At 51.6% G+C, this 26,855-nt stretch overlaps 1 protein-coding gene across 3 annotated transcripts in view; it reads right to left on the bottom strand.

Annotated features, from left to right (window-relative positions):
* Positions 1-3,854: 3,854 nt before the first annotated feature.
* LOC149339339 (uncharacterized) overlaps positions 3,855-26,855 on the bottom strand; it is a 51,780-nt gene continuing 28,779 nt past the window's right edge. Inside the window, exons 4-8 of one of the 3 annotated variants that reach the window (XM_089548079.1) lie at positions 20,873-21,162; positions 14,553-14,921; positions 12,868-13,219; positions 4,472-4,715; positions 3,855-4,203 (exon numbers count right to left, since the gene is read on the bottom strand). In XM_089548079.1, the coding sequence (XP_089404205.1) occupies positions 4,100-4,203; positions 4,472-4,715; positions 12,868-13,219; positions 14,553-14,921; positions 20,873-21,162 (1,359 nt within the window). In that variant the 3' untranslated portion in view covers positions 3,855-4,099. The remainder of the gene's footprint in view (positions 4,204-4,471; positions 4,716-12,867; positions 13,220-14,552; positions 14,922-20,872; positions 21,163-26,855) is intronic. The other 2 variants (XM_089548080.1, XM_089548081.1) reach the window with 2 other exon arrangements.

Below are 26,855 nucleotides of genomic sequence, written 5' to 3'. Positions count from 1 at the left end.
CAGGAACGGAGGACGTAGAAGGATGCCGGGGAAGAAAAGCTCGGGCCGAAGCGTGTGCGCGCTCGTTTCCTTCAACTCCCTGGTGACCTGGTACCCATATTAATTCCTTCCGTTCAGATGAAGTCCTACATTGACTAAGAATTTTGCAGGCTAGCGGCGTGATTCTGCCACGCATATAGTTTCTATAAGCCGCCTGGGAATCTGTAACTATGTATTTAGATTCGGAGTGCGTTGCAGCTAGGGCTATCGCTACTTCCTCCATAGCCTGTGTATCCCCGTTACGAACTGAAAGCTCGTCCATGACTTGCATTTGGTGCACCACTGAGATTGTTGATATTCCTTGTACAGGACCCGCAGAGTCCACGAAGAAGGCTCCTTCTTTTGTTGAATAGCACTCGTTCATCTTCTTGCTCCTCGCCACTCGTCTAGCATGATGATGCTCCGGGTGCATGTTTTTGGGAAGCGGAAGCGTAAGGAATTTGCTCTTCCACTCTTTAGGTATATCTTGTCTCCCAGCCACTTGCTGCGGAAAGCTAGTGTTTAAATCTTCTAAGACCCTGCGGCCGGTCGTAGTTGTGGCCAGTCGCACTACCTGGCTTGTAAGATGGGCGCTAATCAATTCATCAGCCGTGTTGTGTACTCCTAGTTTTAGTAGACGCTCCGTAGATGCTTTCATGGGTAGGCCGAGTGCCTTCTTATAAGCCGTTCGAATGATAACGTCCAGGTGGTTTAGATCGGTCTTCCTCAAACGAAGGTACAGGGCCACGTACACTATTAAAGTGCGACTAAGGTGTCCAGTGCTGGTTATAACGTACAACGGCGACGGCGACGCCGCGAAACGCAGAAACAGGCGCATAAGAGCTGCGCTCTAAAACAAAAAAGAAGCTGTAGTTTTACTGCTCAACCTGGTTAGAGACCGAAAGCAATGGTGTATCGGGCAACTATGCGCGGCTTTGCGTCTGTTACGTTGAGTGCGTTCCGTACACTGCCTAGGCAGCGCGCATACCTTGCCACTTTTGCAGGTGGCAGTAAATGGTAGATCACGAGAGTTTGCTCACCCAATGAACGTTGCAGCCTATTGGTGCATTGTCGCCAGTCTGCCCAAACGTTGTCAGCGGTAACGCATGCAGCTGAACTTATCCCCAATACATTGCTGTGCCCGGCAGCAGTAAAACATTTTGACCCTTAATTTAACGGCAGCTTCTAGCACTGTAGTGCGGTGTCTTCGGACACCTATGATACGTTGTGGGCCTGTCTCTCAAACCCGGCTATTTCCCCCATGCCCAACCCAACTCCGGAGAACTGGGGGTGATCCTGCTCGGCTGCCACGACTTACAGGCCCATCAAGCCTCATTCGGACGCGCCCACGAGGCGGCCACCGCCACTGGGGTCCCAAACTAGGGGCCTCCACCTAGTGCTTGTAAGGATCGGTCCCTTACGGGCTGATCCAAACATACCGCCTGTCTCTTCCAAATAACTGTTTTCACCACCACCACCTCTCACACCAGGCATGTACCTCAAAGCGCTTTTAAGGAGTTCACTGAAGAGGGAGCCCTTTATGAGCACAATGAACGCCGACGGCTTACGGCTTCAGTGTTACGTTTCCGCCACAACGTTTCCAATGTCATTGCATGAAGCGCCACCTGTCACTACTGCCACGTAGCTTAAAGCTCGACTGTGGTGTCCACTGTCCGAGTAAAAAGGGAGGAAACTTGTCCTCTAGTGACACCCTTTAAAAAGGGGGGTGCGCTAGAGGACAGCTTTCTTCATTTTTACTCTCGGGGCCAGTTATGCGCCTTTCATCTCCTTTGCTTTATCTGAAGGTAAAATAAGGGTGATTTTCCAGACACGGTGACCTTTCTTTATCTAGCGTAGTGAGGTTTTCGCTTCAAAAACCAATTTCCGATTTGTCCGACGGGCAAGGCGTCGCGCTTAACGGGCGATGGCGTTCCGTGGCCTACCTGGTAGCGCTGCAAGCTTGAGGCTATCGCGTTCCACCGAAAGGCGAAGAGTAAGCATCCTCCAATTTTTTTGACGCTTCAGTGACTCAGCGGAAGGCTTTGTTTATGGTTTATAGGGGTTTGACGTCCCAGACTCAGGCTATGAGGGACGCCGTAGTGGAGAGCTCCAGAAATTTCAACCACCTGGCCATCTTTAACGTGCACTGACTTCGCACAGAACACAGGCCTCTAATATTGAGCCTCCATAGAAATTCGCCAGTAACGCATACGTGACGCCAGGCGGTAGTGCAGGAGCAGTCAAGTACGAATACCATTGCAGCTTCAGTGCAGATGGTACATAGCGGTTTTTACCCTTGTTGCTATTGTAAATAAATATTTCTGCGTTAATGCGCATCGGTCCGAAGCACCACATCAACTCCTTTTTGCCGGTGATTTGACAGGCCGTCATTGGCATAACTAGGAAACGTATCAGCAGCGCGGCGCTGCAGTCGCTGGAACGCGGTGCGCCTGCACACGGTTTTCTTCTCTGTTAGGCTGGAACTCATTGGTGCCGATGCCTCTGAGTTTGTTTCGTGCTTTGCGACACATGCGTCCGCATTCATCAAAGTAGAATCTATCTCCGTCAAGGATGCCTCTAAACAGGTCTAGTCGAATGAGTAATGCGTGATGTAAACAGAAAAAGGGCCATTTTTAATGCGAATGTGGTACTTCACTTGGCAAAAACCTGTAGTAACCCGCATTGGAGTAATGCGAAAGCAACGACCCCCTACTCATTTCAGGTTGCTTTTCGCTTTTATAACTAAACCACCTTTCTTCAGAATTAATGCATCTTAATTCACTCTTTACACTCTATATATAGAGTCAGCAATAATTGATTGCATTTCGATTAACAGCGCATTTGCGCACATATCAGTATTCATTACGGACTTTCAAATTTGGCGCCACGCGTTGGGTCCCCACACACTTCCAGTGACGTGGTCCCACACTTGCGGCATTTCCAAATTTTGCGTCACTTTTGCTCTGGCTCCGCCCAAATTTTTTTGCGCAGCATCCTCACATCCTCTTTCGCTTACAACCAGTCGTTTGACGCTACCTCGTCCGAGTTGCCCCCAACTGCTGCCTTCACACTTTTCGGACAAGACCCTGGGCACAGAGCCTAGTAATGCTTTGAGATTAAATTGTTTCCGGACAATATTCCGTACCCGGTGGCGTGTTCGCCAAATGCAGCCGGTACAGCCAGCGATGACAGCGCCGCCCACCGGCAGGTAGCAGCCACATTAAGGCTGGTTATAAATATTCATTCAGAACGAGGGGTTGATGTCGCCGCTATGGCGCAGTGGATTAGAGGCACGTGTTGCGTATGAAAGGTCCGACGTTCGACTCCGCTCTCTCTGCACTGTAATTTTATTGTTTTTTTCATTTCATTTTTTTCCATTTCTTCCCTTTTAGGTCGCAAATCGTGATGCTTAGTGGCATATAACGCCGTTTATGAGGATTTATTATCCCTTTTAGGTAAGCATTTGTGAGAATCTTCAGTCACCGTGATCAATTCACCGTGGTTTCAAGCCATGTGGCTGTACAGGCTGCAGTTGGCGAATACGCTACCCGGTGTACAATGTCAGGTGGTCCTCTAGGTAAGGATCCCAAGTGGTCGAAATTATATTGGAACGTCCACTACGGCACCTCCTCCTTCCTTTCTTCCACTGCCTCCTTTATTCTTCCCTTGCGGCGTGCACGTTGACATCGCACCGCACACGCTGTTTCTGCTTAACCGAAACGCGGCCACCGCGATGGGGTTCGAACCCAGGTTCTCCAGCTCAATAGGCGAGCGTGTCAACCACTGAGCCACCGCGGCAGGTGGACAAAGTAATAAAGTGGACAGACACGGAAGAGTTGAAAGAAAACTCGTAAGTATATTTATTCAAAGTTCCTTATATTAAATCTTCCTAGAATGCGCCATCGTGTGCACACCAGGAAGGAAGCAGCGCTTAGAATGCGATATTCAGACATACACCGACGCCCACGCCAAACGACTGCGCACTCAAGTGGTTTGTGCGCGCAGAGCCCCGACAGCCGATCTGGTTGGCCACCAAAGCCGAACAGCAGCGTGGTCCTCCGTTGTCGACGAAGGAAGCGAATCATATCCTGGATGGGCCGCGCAGGCGTAGGACCTGACAGGCAGCAGAGGCCAAAGGCGACCTATATGGCCAGGACGCGTGCCCACCGCCGGCGAACGACGACGATGCATGGAAAAGCGCGTCTGAATTGGGGTGAATTGCTGCAGTGCAGAGTCGTAGTCCTAGAGGAATGCGCATTGCTAATGACTCTACTGCATCAATTGAAGCTGTGTACAATGTCATCTGGCGACAAACGTTCCCACTGATAACGAAGCGAACTATGGGTGATAATTTAGGTGCTACAGTTTATACTTACCTCGTTTCACTTTAGCGCAAGGCAAATAAAAAATGAAGAGGGTATCAGAGGGGAGAGAGTTGCGTGCTTTCTCGCACCTGGTGCATTCTTCCAAGATGACTTCCTTTTTGAAAGGGTTGCTCTGGTCCGCCGTCCCAATGTAGACAAGCCGGCAGGATTATATAGACGAGAACCTGATGTGGCTGAGTGTGCTGAAACGCCGCTACGTCCGATGGTGTCGAGACACATGCAGGTATTGGTCGCACGATTGTAGTAGTGCTGCAGCCAGGGACTGCAGCAGTAGCCGAGCACTGCAGTACCACAGGAGGCCGGCATCTGTGCCTGCGGAAGATCAATCTGAGTATCTTCATTCTGGAATAAGCTACACAGAGGCAATACGAGGGGATACCCAAAAGAAACCGGACTTATTTTTGTTTGAACTTATTTGTTCCCATTTTAGGCACAGACCTTCAATATCCTTCAAAGTATTCCCCACTTGCAATAATACGCTTGTCGAATCTTTCATTCCATTTTTCAAAACATTGTTTAAATTCACCTTTTGTGATGCTTGACAGAGCCTCCGTCGTTTTTTTCTTCACCACAGCAACATCAGCGAAACGCTTTCCCTTCACCTATTTTTTCATTCTAGGAAACAAAGACAGTAGCACGGGGCAAGGTCGGGAGAGTATGAGGGTTGAGGAATACGGGACATGCCATTTTTGGTCCAAACTTGTCGTAGAGACAGGGCTGTGTGAGCAGGGGCATTGCCATGATGGAAAAACCAGTCACCCGACCGCCACAACTCTGGCCGCTTCCACCGCACGCTGTTGCCCAATCTTTTCAAAACATCCAAGTAGAAAGCCTGGCTAACTGTCTGACCCTTCGGAGCAAATTCACAATGGACGACTCCTCTCACGTCGAAAAAACAAATCAGCATTGTTTTGAGGTTTGGTTTCACCTGACGAGCTTTCTGAGGCGAGGTGAATTTGAAGTTTTCCATTGGCATGATTGTTGCTTTGATTCAGGGTTCGATTCAGGAACACTTGAGTTGTCCCCATTGCATCGTCCTTGTACGTCTTTCTTAATATTGCAAGAGTTTCCATTCAACTTTTTCCGACCAAAAATCAGAATTTCACCGGCGCACGCTGTTCACGAAAATCAGCCATTGCAAAAACGACATTCACACAAAACAGTCGTCACTCTAAAACTCTGCCTAAACTAGTCTGACCTCCTTCAACGACGGCACTCGGCTTACTGACTCTGGAATGTTCGTTGTATGCGCTCCTAGTGGCAAAACGCGGTACCAAAGAAGCTTTGCCGACCAAAAAATTTAGTCCGGTTTCTTTTGGGTACCCCCTCGTATATTAATGAAAGATGTGCATGCCGAAGAGCACTGCGAACATTGCACCCCTTCTCTCGGTTTGGTGATGGCTCGATGAGAAAGAAAGCAAGCCCACCAGCGCAAATTATTAAGATCCTGTGGCGTGCTACAACCTTAGCGCACAATCGGAGGAACTGAGTAGTCTTTCTCTAAGTAATTCACTACACTACAGAGAGTGAAACGGGCATTGCCTAACGCTATGCGTAGCCTTTGTGGGCTACCGATACTACTCCGCACAGCGTGCATTTTCCGTGATTATACACCCACACATTGTCCATGCTGACATTTGGCCATTGTATGAGTGGTCGGAAAAAAACGGGATTCGATGCCACGAAGGCTACAGCCTATCGGTCTCGGCGCCACTCTCCACATCTTGCTTTCCATGCTCAGTTCGTCCAGCTCAGTTGTCACTGGCGAAACCACAATGACACGATATAGTTTCCCCGTGGACGGGAAGAAAAATGGAATGCTCAACATCAAGAAATTGAAAAGTAAGCGAAAGTAGACAGAATTTAAAAACCAGAATAACGTAACACACGATGAATTGAACAAAAGGAGGCCAATAGTGAGTAGTATTTAATTTTTCTGTCGTATTCAAAGATTGGACGCTCTTTTTAGGCAGATGTACTGTAAGCAGTAAAAGTTTGCGGGATCTCCAGCGCGTGGCGGAGCGACGCAAAACTGCATTCCTGTGCCATCTCCCGCCTCCAAGCATGTTGTTGAGGGTCATGGAAATTGCGTTTGAAGCTCGCTCTGCGCATGCCTATCCTTTCTTCGCTATCAAGCTTGCCCTGACGCTTGGTTCCCCGTGACGCGCTTATCAGACTCACGGAAGCCGCTGAGGCGCTGTGTGGCGTTCGCAGCGAGTCCAACTTAGGCTATTCATCATCGCAGCAGCCGAAACAGGTGCGCAACGATGGTGACACTGCGATTCATTGCCTGCAACTAGTGGCAAACGCGGATCCCCGCGAAGGACGCGATAACACGTGCCTAACTAAGGACAGTCATGCAAAAGTAATGGTTGGTTGGTTGATGGGGTTTAACGTCCCAAAGCGACTAAGGCTATCAGAGACGCCGTAGTGGAGGGCTCCGGAAATTTCGACCACCTGGGGTTCTTTAACGTGCACTGACATCATACAGAACACGGGCCTCTGGAATTTCTCCTCCAAAGAAATTCAACCGCCGCGGCCGGGATCGAACCCGCGTCTTTCGGGACAGCAGCCGAGCACCATAACCATTGAGCCACCGCGGCGGCGCAAAGATAATGGTTAACGCGGAAGTGCTCTGAGCCCCAACATCGGCCGTGATCACGGCAGGTGGCGCTGGAATGCAGTTTTGCGTTGCTCCCCCACGAGCTGGAGATCCCGCAAACTTTTGCTGCTGACAGTACCTGTCGATGTAAGCAAGGATGCCCATTCGCCAAGGAAATCCCATCTTCGACTACAGGTCAAAAGCAGATATAAAAAGTGGTAAGGAGTTACGTACTTATGGAACAAAAGAAATCTTAACCGGCATCGGGCCGCTGGTTAAGTCCGGTTAGGGCCATGCGTTTGACACTTTTGATTAACTGGTTTCGTTTGGTTTATGGGGTTTAACGTCCCAAAGCGACTAAGGCTATCAGAGACGCCGTAGTGGAGGGCTCCGGAAATTTCGACCACCTGCGGTTCTTTAACGTGCACTGACATCATACAGAACACGGGCCTCTGGAATTTCTCCTCCAAAGAAATTCAACCGCCGCGGCCGGGATCGAACCCGCGTCTTTCGGGACAGCAGCCGAGCACCATAACCATTGAGCCACCGCGGCGGCGCAAAGATAATGGTTAACGCGGAAGTGCTCTGAGCCCCAACATCGGCCGTGATCACGGCAGGTGGCGCTGGAATGCAGTTTTGCGTTGCTCCCCCACGAGCTGGAGATCCCGCAAACTTTTGCTGCTGACAGTACCTGTCGATGTAAGCAAGGATGCCCATTCGCCAAGGAAATCCCATCTTCGACTACAGGTCAAAAGCAGATATAAAAAGTGGTAAGGAGTTACGTACTTATGGAACAAAAGAAATCTTAACCGGCATCGGGCCGCTGGTTAAGTCCGGTTAGGGCCATGCGTTTGACACTTTTGATTAACTGGTTTCGTTTGGTTTATGGGGTTTAACGTCCCAAAGCGACTAAGGCTATCAGAGACGCCGTAGTGGAGGGCTCCGGAAATTTCGACCACCTGCGGTTCTTTAACGTGCACTGACATCATACAGAACACGGGCCTCTGGAATTTCTCCTCCAAAGAAATTCAACCGCCGCGGCCGGGATCGAACCCGCGTCTTTCGGGACAGCAGCCGAGCACCATAACCATTGAGCCACCACGGCGGCGCAAAGATAATGGTTAACGCGGAAGTGCTCTGAGCCCCAACATCGGCCGTGATCACGGCAGGTGGCGCTGGAATGCAGTTTTGCGTTGCTCCCCCACGAGCTGGAGATCCCGCAAACTTTTGCTGCTGACAGTACCTGTCGATGTAAGCAAGGATGCCCATTCGCCAAGGAAATCCCATCTTCGACTACAGGTCAAAAGCAGATATAAAAAGTGGTAAGGAGTTACGTACTTATGGAACAAAAGAAATCTTAACCGGCATCGGGCCGCTGGTTAAGTCCGGTTTGGGCCATGTGTTTGACACTTTTGATTAACTGGTTTCGTTTGGTTTATGGGGTTTAACGTCCCAAAGCGACTAAGGCTATGAACTGATGCTTCGTCTGATGCATTTTCAAGTAGTATGAGATTGCTCTGAACAAATTGGCCGCCTCACGGACTTACTGCGAACAGAAGAAATTCACTTAAATATGCTCATATTCTGTTTATTTAATCCGACAACACTGTGGAGTCATTCAACGAATAATGTCGCTAAATAATTGACGTATCGTGTAGCACAACTGGCTGCGATTTCAACTCTCGCTGCTTTTCAGGGAGGATGCAGCAAGCGTTGGAGGATGGCTAATGCGTGATGGGGTCCTGGTTCTTTCAAAAAAACACTTATGCAACAGTCGACTGTGGGCAAGGAACTACAAAAATGTTTAGGCGGAAGCCTTTAATGCCTCATCCTTGTAAGCAGGAGTTACCGACAGAAATGTCACGCTTTTCAATTGGTCGAAGCTGTCGTTACGTCACAGTGCAGGAATTTCAAACGGGGCCAATTGTACTTTGTCTAGTAACCATGCAACCAATTAAAGGGATCGTATAGTGATGCTCCAAGTAAGTGAGAGTGAGTTTAGTTAACTGCTTAATTACCCAATTAGCCTAATTAACCGTTCTACTCTGGCCAGATAAATAAATAAATCCGAGTACGAAATTCGTCCATTTCGGGAATCGAACCCCGGTCTTCGGAGTGCCAAACGAGCACGCTAACCACTCCGCCATGATAGCTCGATGGTTTGGAATGAACAAAGGCGCGTCTAGTGAATACGGCGTCTTCGTTCACTCCCATCTACCCCCCTTCCCGTTACGGTGGTGGTGGAAAACATTTATGTACAGGTATACTACAGGAGGTTATGCATGAGCTGACCCAGGGGGGGCCAGCCCTTACAAATACTAGGTGGAGGTCCCTAGTTCGGGACCCCAGTGGCATCGGCCGCCGCCCGGGCTCGTGCGACCAAGGCCCGTTGGGCCCGCAGGTCACAGCAGCCGAGCTGGGTCGCCTCCCAGTCCTCCCGGGTTGGGTTGGGGTGAGGGGGGATAGCAGGGTTGGAGGGGCAGGCCCACACCATGTGGTAGATGTCCGAAGACTTCTCCGCACAGTGCGGACAGCTGCCCGAGAAAGAATGGTCGAAGTGTTTGAGAGCTGCCGGGCACAGCAAAGTATTAGTATAGAGGCGAAGCAGAAGCCGCTCCTCCGCCTTTGAGAAACCTTTACACGGGCGGGGATCAAGACCATGGCCAGATTGATATAGTAAAACAATGTCTTTCAAGGTGTAAGCTGGAATAAATTCCAGTTCCTGATCGTCAGGGTCGGAGGGGAATGTCCGGTGAGAGAGCGCGCGGGCGGCGGCGTCGGCTGCCTCATTTCCCTCAAGGCCCATGTGAGCGGGAGCCCAAACGATACGCCGGTGCGCGCGATCACCGGTGTAGACGCTGTTTTGTAGAATGCGGTAGGCTATATACGGTACCCATTCCTGCTCGACGTTCCGACATGCCCCTCGCGAGTCGGAAATAATTGTTTTTGAATTTGAATCAGATGCTGCCAACGCAATGGCGACCTCCTCTGCGTGTGTTATGTCACGGGCTCGGAAAGTAAGGCCGTTCACTGTTTTGGATTGGTGGACGACAGCAGATGTGTACCATCCCCCATGGTGGTGGTGGTGAAAACTTTTATATTGTAAAAAAGAGTTTGGGAGCCACAGAGTGGCCCCGCTACATGGTCGGCGTCCCTAGTCCGGGACACCGCACGACGAGGCCCCGTCTCTCGCCCGTTTCACCAGAGCCCTTTGGGACTCAAGCGAGGAGCAGTTGAGGAGGGCAGTCTCCCATGCCTCTCTGGAAGGGGTAGGGGAAGGGGGGAGGTGGGGATTTTGAGTACATGCCCACACCATGTGGAAGATATCACAGGTCTCCCCACAGTGTGGGCATCGCCCATCCGTGTTAGGATCGTAATGTTTTATTATTGCAGGACAGAGTAGAGTACCTGTCTGCAGGCGCCTTAAAGTTCGCTCCTCCGTCTTACTCAGCCCTTTTGCAGGGGCCGGGAAAAGGCGGTGGTTGTCGCTATAATGTGTTAATATTTCCCTGAATCGCAGCAGCGGCTGGTTAGTCTCCGAGCCAGAAGAGCTGGGATGAGGAGCCCGGTGAGTAAGCGCTCGGGCAGCCGCGTCAGCGGCCTCATTACCTCGTAAGCCCTGGTGGCCAGGAGCCCAAATGATTCGTTTGGGTGTTGGATCAGTGGCAGTCCGTCGTAGAATACAAGCAGCTAAGGGGGAGATCTCCCCTGCCAAGTAATGTTCACATGCTTTTCGGGAGTCCGTGATGATTATTCTCGAATTGGCGTGGGCGGCAGCAAGCGCTATCGCTACTTCCTCGGCCCGCATTGAATTCGGGGCTCGAAAGGAGAGTCCATCAACGTGCATTTCCTGGTGAACGACAGCGGCCGAGTAAAATCCCGTGGGCGATGGCCCTGCTACGTCTACATAATATACACCGGGTCGGGAGCCGTGTTGTCTCTGAAGAGCCCGAGCCCGCGCTTGTCGTCTGTTTTCATGCATGTCGGTGTCCATGTTACGGGGGAGCGGGGAGACCCAGAGCATATAGCGCCATAGTACTGAGATACGCTCCGCCTCCTCTGGAGTGCAGTCGTGTTGGATGTGTAAGCGGTTTAGCAGGCGGCGCCCAGGAGCCGTCTGCGTGAGCCGCGTGTATTGGTTCACGAGGTGGGCCTCCCGCAGCTCCTGGTAGGAGTTTAGCACCCCCAATGCCTTGAGTTTGGCATTAGAGGTAGCCACCGGGAGATCCAGGGCTCGCTTAGTTGCCTTGCGGATGATGGCATCTATTCGCGCCTCGTCTTGCTTAGTAGTGCGGAGATATGGCACGGCGTAGAGGATCCGGCTAGTCACGAAGGCATAGACGAGCCGAAGCGCGTCCCTGCCCCGCAGACCACCCCGCTTGTTGGAAACGCGGCGGTGAGGGCCGGAGGCATCCACGTAGAATATGCCGGGTTTCGATCCATAGTAACGGGCCCGGGCTGCCACCCGCGCCAGGCGCCGGCCATTATGGTCATCACGGTTCATGTTCGCGGGAAGAGGGCGCACGTGGAGGGCGCATCTCCACTGGGATGGAATACGTACGCGCTCTTCCGTGAGAGTGGTGTGTTGGATGTGTAGTCGGGCAAGGAGGCGGCGACCTGACGATGTCTTCGAGAGACGTGTTTATTGGTTAGTCAAGTGGGCTTCTCGGAGCACCCGAAATGTGTTCACCATGACTAGCCCCAGGAGGCGCATGTTGGAGGTGCTCACGGGGAGGCCTAGAGCCCGCTTAATAATTTTGCGGAGGATGACTTCGAGTGAATCCTCGTCTTGCTTCCGCAGGTGGAGTTACGCAGTCGAATATAGAATTCGACTGGTTACAAATGCATGCGCCAGCCGCAAGGCGTCCTTACATCGTAAACCTCCGCGCTTGTTAGAAACCCGGCAGACCAAGCGGCCCACCTGGTCCCCCACCTGACGGTGTTTGGCCAATGTTGTTTCTGACCGCCCATTACGGCGAGGTTCAGGTGTCCACCGAGGTATGCGAAACAGATACATTTCCTTTCCTCAAAAACCAATTTACCGACGTGCAAGGCGTGGAACCGAACGGGCGATGGCGTTCTATGGACTCCCTGGCAACGTTGCAAGACGCTGTCGCGTTTCGCTCTTAGAGGCGAGGCTTAACATCTGAACAATATATCAGTGACAAAAGGAGCAACACCGCGCTTAAGGCTGCTTAAGGCTTTCGCCTCACCGCACTTTAGGTCAGCAAAGTGCCCACCCTGAATTTTTCTGCTTGTGTTCACAGTGTGTGCCTTGTATGCCTTGTATGCCTTCCTCTCAGGCATACAACATATTGCATGTCAAAATAACTAAGCTTCTGAACTGACAACTCCTTCTGAAGGTTCGTGCGGCCGCTCTTTGTATATCTCGGCACTAAATGATGTCTTTAATAGCTGCGTGAAAAATTTGACCACAGATACACGTGTTTTCTGAGCGGAATATGTCTCTTCAAATGTTATTGCTGTAGAGTTTTATGAGGAGCGCCTGTTACACCACCTTCATGTTGCTTTGGTATGGAGCTTACCTGAACAGGTTTAAAAACTTGCTGCATTTTCTTCGAGACATTAAGTTGCGGTTGGGCTGTCTGAATACATGCACCAACAGCGAGATACGTGGCAGTAATGTTTCCCTTCCAGACTGAATCGCACGATTCGGACTTGCTAGTAAAGCGGCTTGTCCCATTTGATGTGGGAACGGGGATGAGGTGTTACTAACATGCTATTTCTTCGCTTCAAACTCTCCCTTGAGATAACAGAGTGCGCAAGTTGTCAGTTTCTACATTGAGGGTAAAAACACTCAAATCCAATAGAAAAATAAGGATAAGAAGTGGGGAACCTCACAGATCGTTTCCAGGAGACATCTTCGATGCTTGTAAATGCGTGCACGACCTCTTCGATGTCCCACGCACTCCTCGCGTAGTCGACGATCACCGGCCGGTGGGCGTCATCGTCAACGCCTGTTCTGATTTTGTGGCGCCCTATTTCGTCCTGCACGCCAGCGTAGTCTCCCGGCTTCTCGCCACGCACATTTTTCCCACTGAAAAAATCGTCCATGTGCCGGCTTCTGTCCTGGTTGCCTGCCGGGTCGCACATCGACCGCGGCGCAGCCTCGTATTCCGCCTGCTCGCTTCGCGCTCCGGCACTCTTGCAATCGCCGGAACCTGCTCTGGACGCCGCTGGCGTTCGGTCATTCCTGCGCGATTTCAGAGGATTTGAGCAGAGGACCATGAAGTGCCCTTCGTACGTTTGAATAGTGCTAGCATTTTCGGTAATCAGCACAAGCTGTCGCTCCATAACTATTAGGTAAGATACTTGACGTTGCAATGGTATGCGCCGCGTGACCAAACACGTCCGCTTATTTACAAAATTGGAAACATGGCTCGCTGGCTACATTGCCCAGGTTTAGTCTAGTCCAAGTAGAGTTAGAATTCATCCAGAGGGGGGGGGGGGGGGTAAATAGGGGGGGAAAAACAGTAGAGAACTGCTTGTTGACGGAGCCAATTTTGGCTGGAGCTGACCAAAAGTAAAACCTTTTATCGAAGCTATATGGGCACTCAGAGAGCCTGAAGTGTCAGTTTCGAACTGAAATGCTTCCATCGGTATCGAAAATGCCCGTAAGCAAAGTGCCATGTTCGCAGAACGGTACGGTGGTATGACTCTTGCCCCTAAATGCACAGATAAATTTTTTTTTAGCGTCTACAGGGCACTTTTCGCACAAACCGGAGGATAGAGAAGAAAAATTTCTTGATTAGATTGAATTAGAGGCCTCAATAAAGTTATCTATGCGATGAGTAGCAAGCGATGACGAACGGTGCTTTAGTAAGAAATTCAGTCGTTGTTGACGGATTGCACGCTCAAAAGACAGCTACAGGAAGCTAGCAGTTAGGGGACATAATACACCTCGAGTCTCACCAAAATCAGTCAATAATGTTTAAGAACAAATTCGTTAGGACGAAAATTATGTTCTCTCAGTGTTATAATGTCAATGCTGTCTACCGTCCCTAACACAGGTGAGCAATGCTTAAACAGCAGTAAAGAAATTAAACTTGAAAACTGTTAATGATAAGCGTTTACTAAAATTTCAGACAAGAAGCTGTCTGCTACGGGCAGCCGCCTCAATTGTTAGGCTCCCGAAGACTCGATTCCTCACTCATTTATCATCCAGTATCAAGGTCAATCAGATTATGTCCACTAAAAAAACGCCTCTCCAGTGATATGCACTTAGCCAAGTTCTGCATGAGCCTTTATGAGCAGTTCACAGGCAGTTGCCTTTACGTCTTTGTTTGTTTGTTTTTATGTTTTATGTTGTTTAACATCCCAAAGCGACTAAGGCTATGAGAGACGCCGTAGTGGAAGGCTCCGGAAATTTCGACCACCTGGGGTTCTTTTACGTGCACTACGTCCAATGATTAAGTTTCGAGGGTACAGTAGCAGTAACTATACTTCGTGTACGAGTGGAACTACATTTGCGAGACCCTATGTGTGACAAAGTAACATGCCGTGTCTAAAGATGAAGCGGTGCATACCCCCTTGCTCCGTGCACCATGCCGACGTAGACATTTTTCGCCATGGCCAGGAAGACAGGTGTCAGTGCAGCGACCAGGAAGCAGAGCACGTCGGGTGCGCAGTGCGGCTGCCTTGCCAACCTCCTCCAGTCGGCCACGTCATTGTCCCGTGGCGGCTGCTCGCTGCCTGTACTCATCAGCGCCGAGGAGGTCGCCTCCTCGGAGCGCGGACCGGTGCCGCCAACGTCGTCGTCGTCGTCGTTCTCCCCGTCACTGATGAAGATGCGGATATCCTCGAGCATCCAGTGAGGCAGCATGCTGTCCTCTGCACCGGTGGTGCCGCTACTCGCCAAGGGCCTTAGGGATCCTAAATCGGTCAGTTCCCGGCTCCTGTAAACGCGATCAACATGCGATGATGTGCAACGAGCGTTTGCAGAGCAGCGACCGATGAAAACGAGTTTTAATGTTATGGTATATGTGTTAAAGTTAAAATTAGCTGAATTACTCTCGGGTCCGGGCCTGTGAGCGGTGCCTTACAGAAATACCATTTATTCAGAGTTTGCCGAGCTATAATCCCCAGATAAGCTTTGATGCATGTCTCGGAATGCTGATAGTCCCGTATTTCCATTAAAAGTTGCTGAAGTACGAAACGATACCGGCGCTTCCTGCTATCACACTCAGATTCAGCGGGCGCCGCTCAGCCATCTCAGTGTCAGAGATATTCATGCTGAAAGACAGGCGACTGAGCATAATTCTTCGATGCATGCCACCTTAATGATAATGTGGTAAGCACGGATCAACGTGTTTTACACGCGAAACACGCGCCTTTAACGTTGGGAAATAGCTGTACTAGTAACCAGCGCACCTGTCCGCGTCAAGCGTGTGTATAGGATAGCTATAAGCATCTGCCAAGATATCACAAGGTTGGGATCGCCGTAAGCCACCTTCATGTCCTTGCGAAAAGGTGCGGTTCACACAAACTCGTTGGTTACCAATGGTGAAATAGAGGCCGCAGTACAATGCGGTACGTAGTGCTAGTGCTACTGAGCAGGTACTCTTCGAAAGTACTCTCATGGTCCCGTACTATTGGCAGCACTAATTAAGATCCCTCGCATCTCTTCCTACGATCTTGGTATGCTTTTGCATTCGCAAACGAAAAATCTCTGCCTCTCCCGTAAACGAGAGTACCGTAAGCATGAAATGTTTACGGGCCTAATGTCATCTCGGTGGACACCCGAACCGCACCGTACAGGAAGGGAGGAACGCCACCACCCGTTCAGCGCGATGCCTTGCCGTTTGAACGCAAGGTTTTTTGAGGAAATGAAATGGCGCAGTAATTCTCTGCCATCTCGGTGGACACCCGAACCGCACCGTAAAGGAAGGGAGGAAGGCCACCACCCGTTCGGCGCGATGCCTTGCCCTTTGAACGCAGCGCTTCTCCCCCGGATCACGTATGACAACGAAGTGTAACGTGGCATTTATGTGCTTTTTGCACGCCTTATTAGAAATCGGAAATTATAATTCCGTGCATTATCAAACCCACAGCTCCACTGATATCCTGATAAACATTGAGAAGGCACTGGCAGCAGTTATTTTTTGTCTCGTTTGGAGACCAAGCGGTGCTTGCATGCCGGTCGCGTAGGAGCGCTTAGAGAGTCTCAAATCTCGTTGAGTCTCGTACGGTGCCCGGATGTTCTCGTTTCAGAGCCCGGATGACTGGAATTCAGTGCCCGGATGAGTGGATTTCAGTGCCCGGATGACTGGATTTCAGTGCCCGGATGAGTGGATTTCAGTGCACGGATGACGGGAATTCAGTGCCCGGATGACGGGAATTCAGTGCCCGGATGAGTGGATTTCAGTGCCCGGATGATGGCTCTAGGTCTCGGCGTGACGTCACCACAATGCCGACAACGGGGGCTAAAAGCATTTCATGCTTAAAATCTCTGCCTCTCCTGTAACCGAGAGTAGAGTAAGCATGAAATGTTTACGGGCCTAATGTCATCTCGGTGGACACCCGAACCGCACCGTACAGGAAGGGAGGAACGCCACAACCCGTTCAGCGCGATGCCTTGCCATTTGAACGCAAGGTTTTAAGCATGAAATGCTTTTAGCTCCCGTTGTCGGCAGTGTGGTGACGTCACGCCGAGACCGAGAGCCATCATCCGGGCACTGAAATCCACTCATCCGGGCACTGAAATCCACTCATCCGGGCACTGAATTCCAGTCATCCGGGCACTGAAATCCACTCATCCGGGCACTGAATTCCAGTCATCCGGGCACTGAAATCCACTCATCCGGGCACTGAATTCCAATCATCCGGGCTCTGAAACGAGAACATCCGGGCACCGTACGAGACTAAACGAGATTTAACGAGACTCTCTAAGCCCTCCTACGCGACCGGCATGCAAGCGCCGGTTGGTCTCCAAACGAGACAAAAAATAACTGCTGCCAGTGCCTTCTCAATGTTTACCAAGATATCAGTGGAGCTGTGGGTTTGATAATGCACGGAATTATAATTTCCGATTTCTAATAAGGCGTGCAAAAAGCACATAAATGCCACGTTACACTTCGTTGTCATACGTGATCCGGGGGAGAAGCGCTGCGTTCAAAGGGCAAAAGGCATCGCGCCCAACGGGTGGTGGCGTTCCTCCCTTCCTTTACGGTGCGGTTCGGGTGTCCACCGAGATGGCAGAGAATTACTGCGGCATTTCCTTTCCTCAAAAAACCTTGCGTTCAAATGGCAAGGCATCGCGCTGAACGGGTGGTGGCGTTCCTCCCTTCCTGTACGGTGCGGTTCGGGTGTCCACCGAGATGACATTAGGCCGGTAAACATTTCATGCTTACTCTACTCTCGGTTACGGGAGAGGCAGAGATTTTTTTGAGGAAAGGAAATGGGGCAGTAATTCTCTGTCATCTAGGTGGACACCCGAACCGCACCGTAATGGAAGGGAGGAACGCCACCACCCGTTCGGCGCGATGCCTTGCCCTTTGAACGCAGCGCTTCTCCCCCGGGCCCCTGTGCGCCTGCGCGGCTTTGCTTCGATGCGCGAAGCCCCTAAGAGATCACGTATGACAACGAAGTGTATCGTGGCATTTATGTGCTTTTTGCGCGCGTTATTAGAAATCGGAAATTATAATTCCGTGCATTATCAAACGCACAGCGACTGATATCATGATAAACATTGAGAAGGCACTGGCAGCAGTTATTTTTTTGTGACTCCTTTGGAGACCAACCGGCGCTTGCATGCCGGTCGCGTAGGAGGGCTTAGAGAGTCTCGTTAAATCTCGTTAAGTCTCGTACGGTGCCCGGATGTTCTCGTTTCAGAGCCCGGATGAGTGGATTTCAGTGATCGGATGAGTGGATTTCAGTGCCCGGATGAGTGGATTTCAGTGCCCGGATGATGGCTCTCGGTCTCGGCGTGACGTCACCACACTGCCGACAACGGGGGCTAAAAGCATTTCATGCTTAATACGCCGAAATCTTCAGAATAGCTGCGTCGGGCCATTCACTCTATCCCTTAGTACGCCTCTTCGTCCCCCGTACCTCTTGGTATCGAGAAATGACCGTTAGATTGACGATTAGACACGCTGCAGTTTTGCGGCTAGAAGCAGAACTACACGGCCTACGCAAAACCTTTAGTGTGTATAGACCATACTGCTTTAGCTGTCTAAACTTTTGTTTGATAAAACATTACAATGACAGTTATTTTCCCGCTACGGTGGCTAAGTGGTTAGAGCGCTTGTCTACTGAGTAGAAGGTCCCGGGCTCGAACCCGGCCGCGTGCAGCTGCTCTTCGATGGAGGCGAAACGCAAAGGCGCCCCTGTGCTATGCGATATCAGTACACGTTAAAAATCCTAAGGTGGTCGAAATTATTCCAGATCCCTTCACAACGGCACCTCCATTACGCGACAGCGTATACAGATCGTTCGGTCGAAAAGGCGTCGAGGTCGTAGTTGTGAGCATCGTGCGTCGGAAAATATGGTATCATGCTAACCGTTGCCGTAAAGTGTGGCAGATGGTGTCACACATTTTACTGTTTCGTGAAGAACCAACGCACTAGTTTAGAACCTAGCTGCCGGCAGGGATTCGAACTGGCGGGCTTGATAGGGGGTATCGGCTACCTATATTCGGGGGCTGCGTGTTATGAGCGGTTCGAATGTCCATCCAAACGAGTGAGACTGTTACCTCATCATTTCCTTCCCTAAAAGAAATTGCCGGCGATTACGTTACTTCCTAATACGAAATTTGAGCGGAGCAACATCAGCTGTTCCAGCTTTTAGATAGAACGAGGCGAAGAATTGGAGCAAGACATGCGCACAATTACAGAGAGCTTTTCACACATATTCCTTCCCCAAGAAACACTCCGCTAGCCGTTCTTGATTTTCATGAAGAAAGCTTTGTGGTTGGAGAAATAGATAAATATATGCTCGACACTCAGCACTAATGCATGGTTCTCAAAGACGAGGTCTACACGTAGTATGCAAGTACTTCGCGAAGTTGTCTAAGCAGTGGGAGGCGTTAGGAGAGAGAGGTACAGGATGTTCTCTCGCAGAAGTGGTAAGAAATTCCTTTTAGTCTTTATATTTAGTAATATGTAAATAGATTGATTCCCAGTGTACCTCTCCGCCTGTCCTTTCTACTATTCCCTCACGTTTTTCATTTTCTTCTACACACTGCCTTCTACCCTTTATTTCCACTCCCCCAGCTCAGGCGCTTCTAGCAGCGATGGAGATGCCGGGGATAGGAACATTTTTTTTCCTTCCATTTATCATGTATATTGAAACCGCATACTGCTATTGTTTTATATCCACATTAAAGCACCCACCCACCACGCCACCCTGGCAGGCGGCAGTTCATGACTGATCGCGATCTCGCTCACGGCGTCAGTGCTAACGCATGCAGCCCGCCTCTCTCTCTCATCACCCCACGTATCTGTAAGCGCGATTAAGGCGTCGACTGAGCCAGGGAGCCAGTTATGCGCACTTCCTTTCCTTTAAAATGATGGCAGTGTAGAACGTTGTCAACGACAACGAACGCCGAAGGCTTATGGCTTCATCGCCGCGTTTCTGGCACAATGTTGTCAATGCCAACGCATGCAGCGCACATAGGTCACTACCGCCACGTAGCTTAATAGGTTGATTGAGGTGCCCACTGTTCCAAGAGGGCAGTTATGCGCCTTCCCTCTGGTTCAGATGTCCAACGAGATGTTTGAGACAGTTGCTGCGCATTTCCTTTCCTCAAAAACCAATTTACAAATTTTACCGCCCCGCCGCGTTGGCTCAGTGGTTACGGCGCTTGGCTGCTGACCCAAAAGACGCGGGTTCGATCCCGGCCGCGGCGGCCGAATTTCGATGAAGGCGAAATTTTAGACACCCGTGTGGTGTGCGATGTCAGTGCACGTTAAAGAATCCCAGGTGGTCGAAATTTCCGGAGCTCCTCACTACGGCGTCCCTCATAGCCTGAGTTGCATTGGGACGTCAAACCCCAATAAACCAAACCAAACAAATTTTATCCTCTGCTTTCCAAGCTGCCTGCCCATTGGTTTCGGAGCTTAAAGCGCGGCTAAGGTGTCCACTGTTTGTTACAACGGACAACGGCGACGGCGACGCCGTGAAACGCCGAAATGGGCGCCAAAGAGCTCCGCTCTAAAAAATTCAGGGGGCACTTTGACTGTCTAAAGAGCGTAGAGGCGGAAGCGTTTTCCACTCCACTTTGACTGCTTCTGTGGCACTGGTGGCGTGAAATATAATTGAGTACTAATTACTAATGAAAAAATCATTTAATTAATGGTTAATTACTGATTAATGCCTGAATCCCGGCCGCGGCGGTTGAATTTCTTTGGAGGAGAAATTCCTGAGGCCCGTGTACTGTGCGATGTCAGTGCACGTTAAAGAACCCCAGGTGGTCGAAATTTCCGGAGCCCTCCACTACGGCGTCTCTCATAGCCTCAGTCGCTCTGGGACGTTAAACCCCATAAACCAACCATTAATGCCTGAATACTAATTAACTGCTAATTAATGACGCTTAAGGTTCGCCATTAGGAGTAGAACGCGACGGCGTGTTGGCGGGTTGTAGTGTTGCCAGGGAGTCCACGGAACGCCACCACCCGTTCGGCGTGATGCCTTGCCCTTTGAATTCAATTTCGCCAGTTCGTCACTGCAGTTTTGCGTCTACGATTGAAACGACGCAGCTCGCACAATATTGTCCCTTGTTCGTTCCCCGTTAATCGAGAGCATGGAAAAATTCTGTACTTTGTCACTCCCACATTGCCTACAATTCGGATGGCTGACTACTAGCCCCTAAATATAGGATTCTTTCTGCTGCGCTTATGCGTAGTACCTTGTCAAAGACTTGTCGCTGGAGTCCTCCTCGTTCGATGTTGGTGAAGAAGAGCAGGCTTTTTTTGCGTTGGGTCCATCCGGGGCCTCTGCAGTGAGAAATCCAGTGGCCAACACCGGGTCCTGTCTCGCCTGTTGCTGCGCGCACTGCCCGGCCAGGACTTCCGGGGGTGGTGATGGTGGCTGGTCCATCTGGAACTGCAGGACCTCCGAGGAGGACCAGTTAGGCAGGCCTACGATAACCGATGGAGCCTTGAAGATTTCAGGTAGGACCATCCGCAACGGTGGTTGCTGCGCGAAGAATGGTTTCAGCGATGCCGAAGAAAGCCACGTCGGATGTACCGGCCGCAGCGAAAAGAACGCCGTTAGGAGCAGGAGCGTTGCGTTTGACTAATCGTGCCTCGTGCTTCTCGCGGACGGAATCGAGCAGGTATTGGCCGGTCGTTTGTTGACGTCACCGACGTCTGTGGCTCCACCATGCGGCGATTTCATTTTCATCACTCAAGACTGCGATAAATATTTTCGGAATATTCCAGGAGCGTCGATTTGAGGAATAATTCTTAAAAACATTGACGGTTCGTAGATTAGTGCTCTACATCGTGGTAACAATGTTACGCGGCAGAGCATAGGAGGAACTCCCTCAGCAGGCGCTGCTCAAGGCAAAGCGGTCACCATTTTGGCGTCCATGCAGCATTCTAGTAAATGGCCCCCGCGACATCACGTGGATACCTCCTATACAAGTCGTTCGGTCGAAAAGCCGTCAGAGTCGTAGATGGCGCCACGCATCGGAAAAATCATGCCAACCGTTTGCCGCATAATGTTCATGATGGTGTCATACGATTCAACGTTTAGTGCAGCATAAGCTTACTAGTTAGAGCCTAGCTCGCGGTGGGGATTAAATAAAAAATTAGGCAGTGTATTAGCCCTGGTTAAGCCTGGATATACAAGCGAAAAGCTTCAGTTATGCTTGGTTTGACGTCATGGCTGTCGCTGCTCGCACACAATGCACTGGGAGCACCACGATAACAGTGGAGGCGTTCGGCCGTCCACACACTGCCTGTATGGAGGCGGAGGAGCAGATGGAAATCGGCGCGGTTAAATCTGCCCGCAGGAATGTGGAGAGGAGGGTTGCCGGCTGCGACGCGGGCAACACGGAGCTGCAACGAAAGGTGAAACGGCAGGGAAGAGAGGAGTGCGCGCTGTAGTAGCGGCGGTGAGAAGGTGGCGCACATGCGCAATAGCCCGCGACTGCGTCGCCACCTGCGCTGCGCGTGACGTCACTCGCTCGTGGCATATGGCATACGCGATGTTCGTCCCCGACCCTCGTAGTGAAGCTTTTCGCTTCAAAATTGACAACTTACAGAATAACGAGTGCCCTCTACAATTTTCTATCCAAAAACCCCCGTTCGCAGACGGCAATCTCGCATTCTTCTCGCATTCTCCAGAGATGTCCCTTTATCTGTATGAGAGGTAAATTGTTGAAAGGACAAAATAGAGCCGGGACGCGAACGCGAGGAGCGGGTCGAGACATGTCCGGAGGGGATTCAGGGTCACGCAGATTTGGGGGGTAGACCCGCACACCTTTTCGAAGAAGGATACTGTGGAGGACAGTTCACTCATATCGTCCCCTCGTGCTAAGCCCTTCAGTCAGCAGCGCAGGAAGAGAAAACGTGTCTGTGAACGAGGGTTTTTGCTTGGAAACCGTCTTCCTGTAAGTCAGCTCTCCTGCAGTTTGGTAAGTTGTCAACTGGCAGTGGCTTAGCTCTGCCATTGCATGATATACGTGGCGTGAGGTGAGGGCGAGGTGTCGACATCTCGGTGGACACCTGAACCAGAGGGAAGTGGTGGTGGAAAACATTTATGTACAGGTAATACAGGAGGTTATGCATGAGCTGAACCAGAGGGGGCCAGCCCTTACAAATACTAGGTGGAGGTCCCTAGTTCGGGACCCCAGTGGCATCGGCCGCCGCCCAGGCTCGCCCGACCAAGGCCCGTTGGGCCTGCAGGTCAGAGCAGCCGAGCAGGGTCGCCTCCCAGTCCTCCCGGGTTGGGTTGGGGTGAGAGGGGATAGCAGGGTTGGAGGGGCAGGCCCACACCATGTGGTAGATGTCCGAAGACTTCTCCGCACAGTGCGGACAGCTGCCCGAGAAAGAAGGGTCGAAGTGTTTCAGAGCTGCCGGGCACAGCAAAGTATTAGTATACAGGCGGAGCAGAAGCCGCTCCTCCGCCTTTGACAGACCTTTACACGGGCGGGGATAAAGACCATGGCCAGATTGATAGAGTAAAATGATGTCATTGAAGGTGTAAGCTGGAATAAATTCGAGTTCCTGATCGTCAGGGTCGGAGGGGAATGTCCGGTGAGAGAGCGCGCGGGCGGCGGCGTCAGCTGCCTCATTTCCCTCAAGGCCCATGCGAGCGGGAGCCCAAACGATACGCCGGTGCGCGGGGTCACCGGTGTAGACGCTGTTTTGAAGAATGCGGTAGGCTAGATACGGTTCCCAGCCCTGCTGGACGTTCCGACATGCCCCTCGCGAGTCAGAAATAATTGTTTTTGAATTGGAATCAGATGCAGCCAACGCAATGGCGACCTCCTCCGCGTGTGTTATGTCACGGGCTCGGAAAGTAAGGCCGTTCACTGTTTTGGATTGGTGGATGACGGCGGCTGTGTACCATCCCCAATGGTGGGGGCCTGAGTCATCCACGTAGAATACGCCGGGTTTCGATCCATAGTGGCGGGCCAGGGCTTCCGCCCGCGCCAGGCGCCGGCCATTATGGTCCTCACGGTCCATGTTCGCGGGAAGAGGGCGCACGTGTAGGGCGCATCTCCACTGGGATGGAAAACGTACGCGCTCTTCCATGAGAGTGGTATGTTGGATGTGTAGTCGGGCAAGGAGGCGGCGACCCGACGATGTCTTCGAGAGACGTGTGTATTGGTTAGTCAAGTGGGCTTCCCGGAGCTCCCGAAATGTGTTCACCATGCCTAGCCCCAGGAGGCGCTTGTTGGAGGTGCTCACGGGGAGGCCTAGAGCCCACTTAATAATTTTGCGGAGGATGACTTCGAGTGAATCCTCGTCTTGCTTCAGCAGGTGGAGTTACGGAGTCGAATATAGAATTCGACTGGTTACAAATGCATGCGCCAGCCGCAAGGCGTCCTTACATCGTAAACCTCCGCGCTTGTTAGAAACCCGGCAGACCAAGCGGCCCACCTGGTCCCCCACCTGACGGAGTTTGGCCAATGTTGTTTCTGACCGTCTGTCTTGATGTATAAAGTGCCCCACTACCCGGACTTCGATATTTTCAGGGATTGGACCTGTCTCGAGAGACAATGAAATTTTGGCTGTGCACTTTGGTGAGGGGCGTATGTGCACAAATTCAGACTTTTGGGTGGAGCATTAGAGGCCGCAGCGGCGAGCATAACGGTCCACTATGGTCGCCGCCTCCTGCAGGTTAGCCTCAATGTCAGCAAGGGAACCCTGCGTGGCCCACAGGGTGATGTCATCAGCATACAGCGCATGCTGCACACCGGCGACAGCGTCCAGCTGGGCCGGTAGGCGCATCATAGCCAAATTGAATAAGAGGGGAGAGAGCACCGCGCCCTGGGGTGTACCCCTGGTTCCTAAATGAAAAGGGCCATGTTCTTTATCCTGGATCCGAATGTAAGATTGTCTGTCGGTTAAAAATTGCCGAATGTATTGAAAGGCATTTCTGCCGCAGTTAGTTTGAGAGAGGTGGGTGAGAATGATCTCGTGGGTAACGTTGTCGAATGCACGCTTCAAATCCAAGGCGAGTACGACCTTGTCATTGTGAGGGTATTCCACGGGGTCGAGGACAGCCCGATTGAGTTGTAGCAGGACATCTTGGGAAGGCGCATAACTGCGCTCTCGGAACAGTGGACACCTCAACCGTGCTTTAAGTTAAGTGCCGGTAGTGACAGGTGTGCGCTGTATGTGTTCGCATTGACAACGTTGTTCCAGAAACGCGGCGCTGAAGCCACAGGCCGTCGGCGTTGCTTGTGCGCATTGGCGTTGCAACGTTTTACACTCCGGTCATTACGGAAAGGAAGTGCGCTTAATGGCTCCCTGGGTCAGTGGACGCCTGAATCGTGCTTTTATTGCGAAAACAATGGTTGGTTGGTTTATGGGGTTTAACGTCCCAAAGCGACTAAGGCTATGAGAGACGCCGTAGTGGAGGGCTCCGGAAATTTCGACCACCTGGGGTTCTTTAACGTGCGCTGACATCGCACAGTACAACTCCCAAGAACGGCCTTTCTCGTAGTGGCGGCCTCTTGGCACGCTTGACCTTTAGAATGACCCCTGACGTCATACCATGCCTAGTGACGTCACAGCGTGACGTCATACTAGGAGTGAGAGACGGGCTTCCAACTCGGCTCGTCGGGTAACGGCGGCCGCTTGGCACGGCGCGTCGTGCTCCTACACCTCTGAATATATATGTGCAAGGACTTCCGGTCAAGGAGGTCCAAACCATACGCATACTCGGCATGTACATACAGAACAATCGCAAAAACACCGAAACAATCAACAGACTCACTGCCACGGTCAATCAGACTGTGCGGCTAGTCAGACGGATCTCCAGCAAAAAACGAGGCATGAAAGAGAAAGATCTATGTCGACTTGTGCAGGCTTTCGTGCTGAGGAGGATCGTGTACTCCCTCCCCTACCTGCAACTGCAGCTGGCGGAAAGAAACAAGGTCGAAGCTACCATCCGGCAGGCCTACAATGCGGCCCTTGGGCTCCCTCACAGTACGTCCACGGAGAGGTTGCTGGCCCTTGGGGTTCACAACACTCTCTTGGAGCTGTGCGAGGCGCACCTCCTTTCACAGCTCGGACGACTCACTCGTACGAGCGCGGGAAGGGCCCTCCTATACAGACTAAAGATGTGCGAACAGCTCCCAGAGAGAGACTCGAAAACGCAGTTACCCACGCACATCAAGAAAGATCTTTTGATCAAACCCCTACCCAAGAACATGCACCCCACGCACTACGAAGGCCGACGCACAGCGAGGGCTCGCGCACTACACACCAAATACAGCCGACACGACAACGTGGCGTACGTGGAAGCAGCGGAATACCGACAAACCCCGAGAAAAGCGTTTGCAGTGGTCGCGGTGAACGGGAACGGCGCCCCGTTGGCGGCCGCGTCTATAAAAACCACTTCCTCCCAGACCGCGGAGGACGCGGCAATAGCCTTAGCTATAGCGAACACGCCTGCTGATATTATATTCAGCGACTCCAAAACAACCATTCGCAATTTCGCGAGGGGCCGTATCACATCTACCTCACTCCGCATCCTTCAAAACACCCGCCTTCCGATTAGAGAAGTTGAATTGATCTGGGTCACGGCCCACTCGTCTAATCCGGGGAACGAGGCGGCTCACGCGCAAGCCCGAGGTTTCGTCGACCGGGCAGTGAGCGCGCCCTCCGACCCGAATTTCACGAGGGACGGTGTCACAAAATTCGGCGCATTTTAGAAACAAAGAAAAACCGCCGCGCGCACAGCGTCTCGCCGGCGCGAGCCCAACGGGAGAGAGGGAAAGCCCCCGCCGAGCGCGTGCCTCTCTCTCCACCGTCACGGCATGCGCCGAAGGAATGAGTCATCCACGCCGAAGATTCCCGAACATGCGAGTCGGTTCTACTGCTGACCGGAGGAAAAGGGCGTAGCCTTGCGTGCGCTAAGTCACGTCCCCCTCCTCTGCACTCGGACGTCGGCTACGCCACCACGACGGCGCCACGCTAGAACACGCTGGAACCTTCGCGAAACGACTCCTGACTTTAACCAATGAGGACGAGCGGCCGGCGAGAGAAAGGAAGGGAAACTACACGGGAGATACTGCGTGTATGTGCGCGCCTACTTTGGCGCATACAACAAACAGACGTGAGAGCGAGCCTATAAAAGAAGCACGCTGACAGCTATCAGTCAGTCCGGACCGCCGTTTAAGCTTCATCGAAGCGCGCCCGTTCGACTCC

The sequence above is a fragment of the Amblyomma mixtum genome, chromosome 6 (genome assembly GCF_055824585.1).
Source record: "Amblyomma mixtum isolate Tamu chromosome 6, ASM5582458v1, whole genome shotgun sequence".
Lineage (NCBI taxonomy): Eukaryota > Metazoa > Arthropoda > Arachnida > Ixodida > Ixodidae > Amblyomma > Amblyomma mixtum.
Note: the sequence above shows the minus strand (reverse complement) of the source record. Positions and strands in the feature narration are given on the sequence as shown.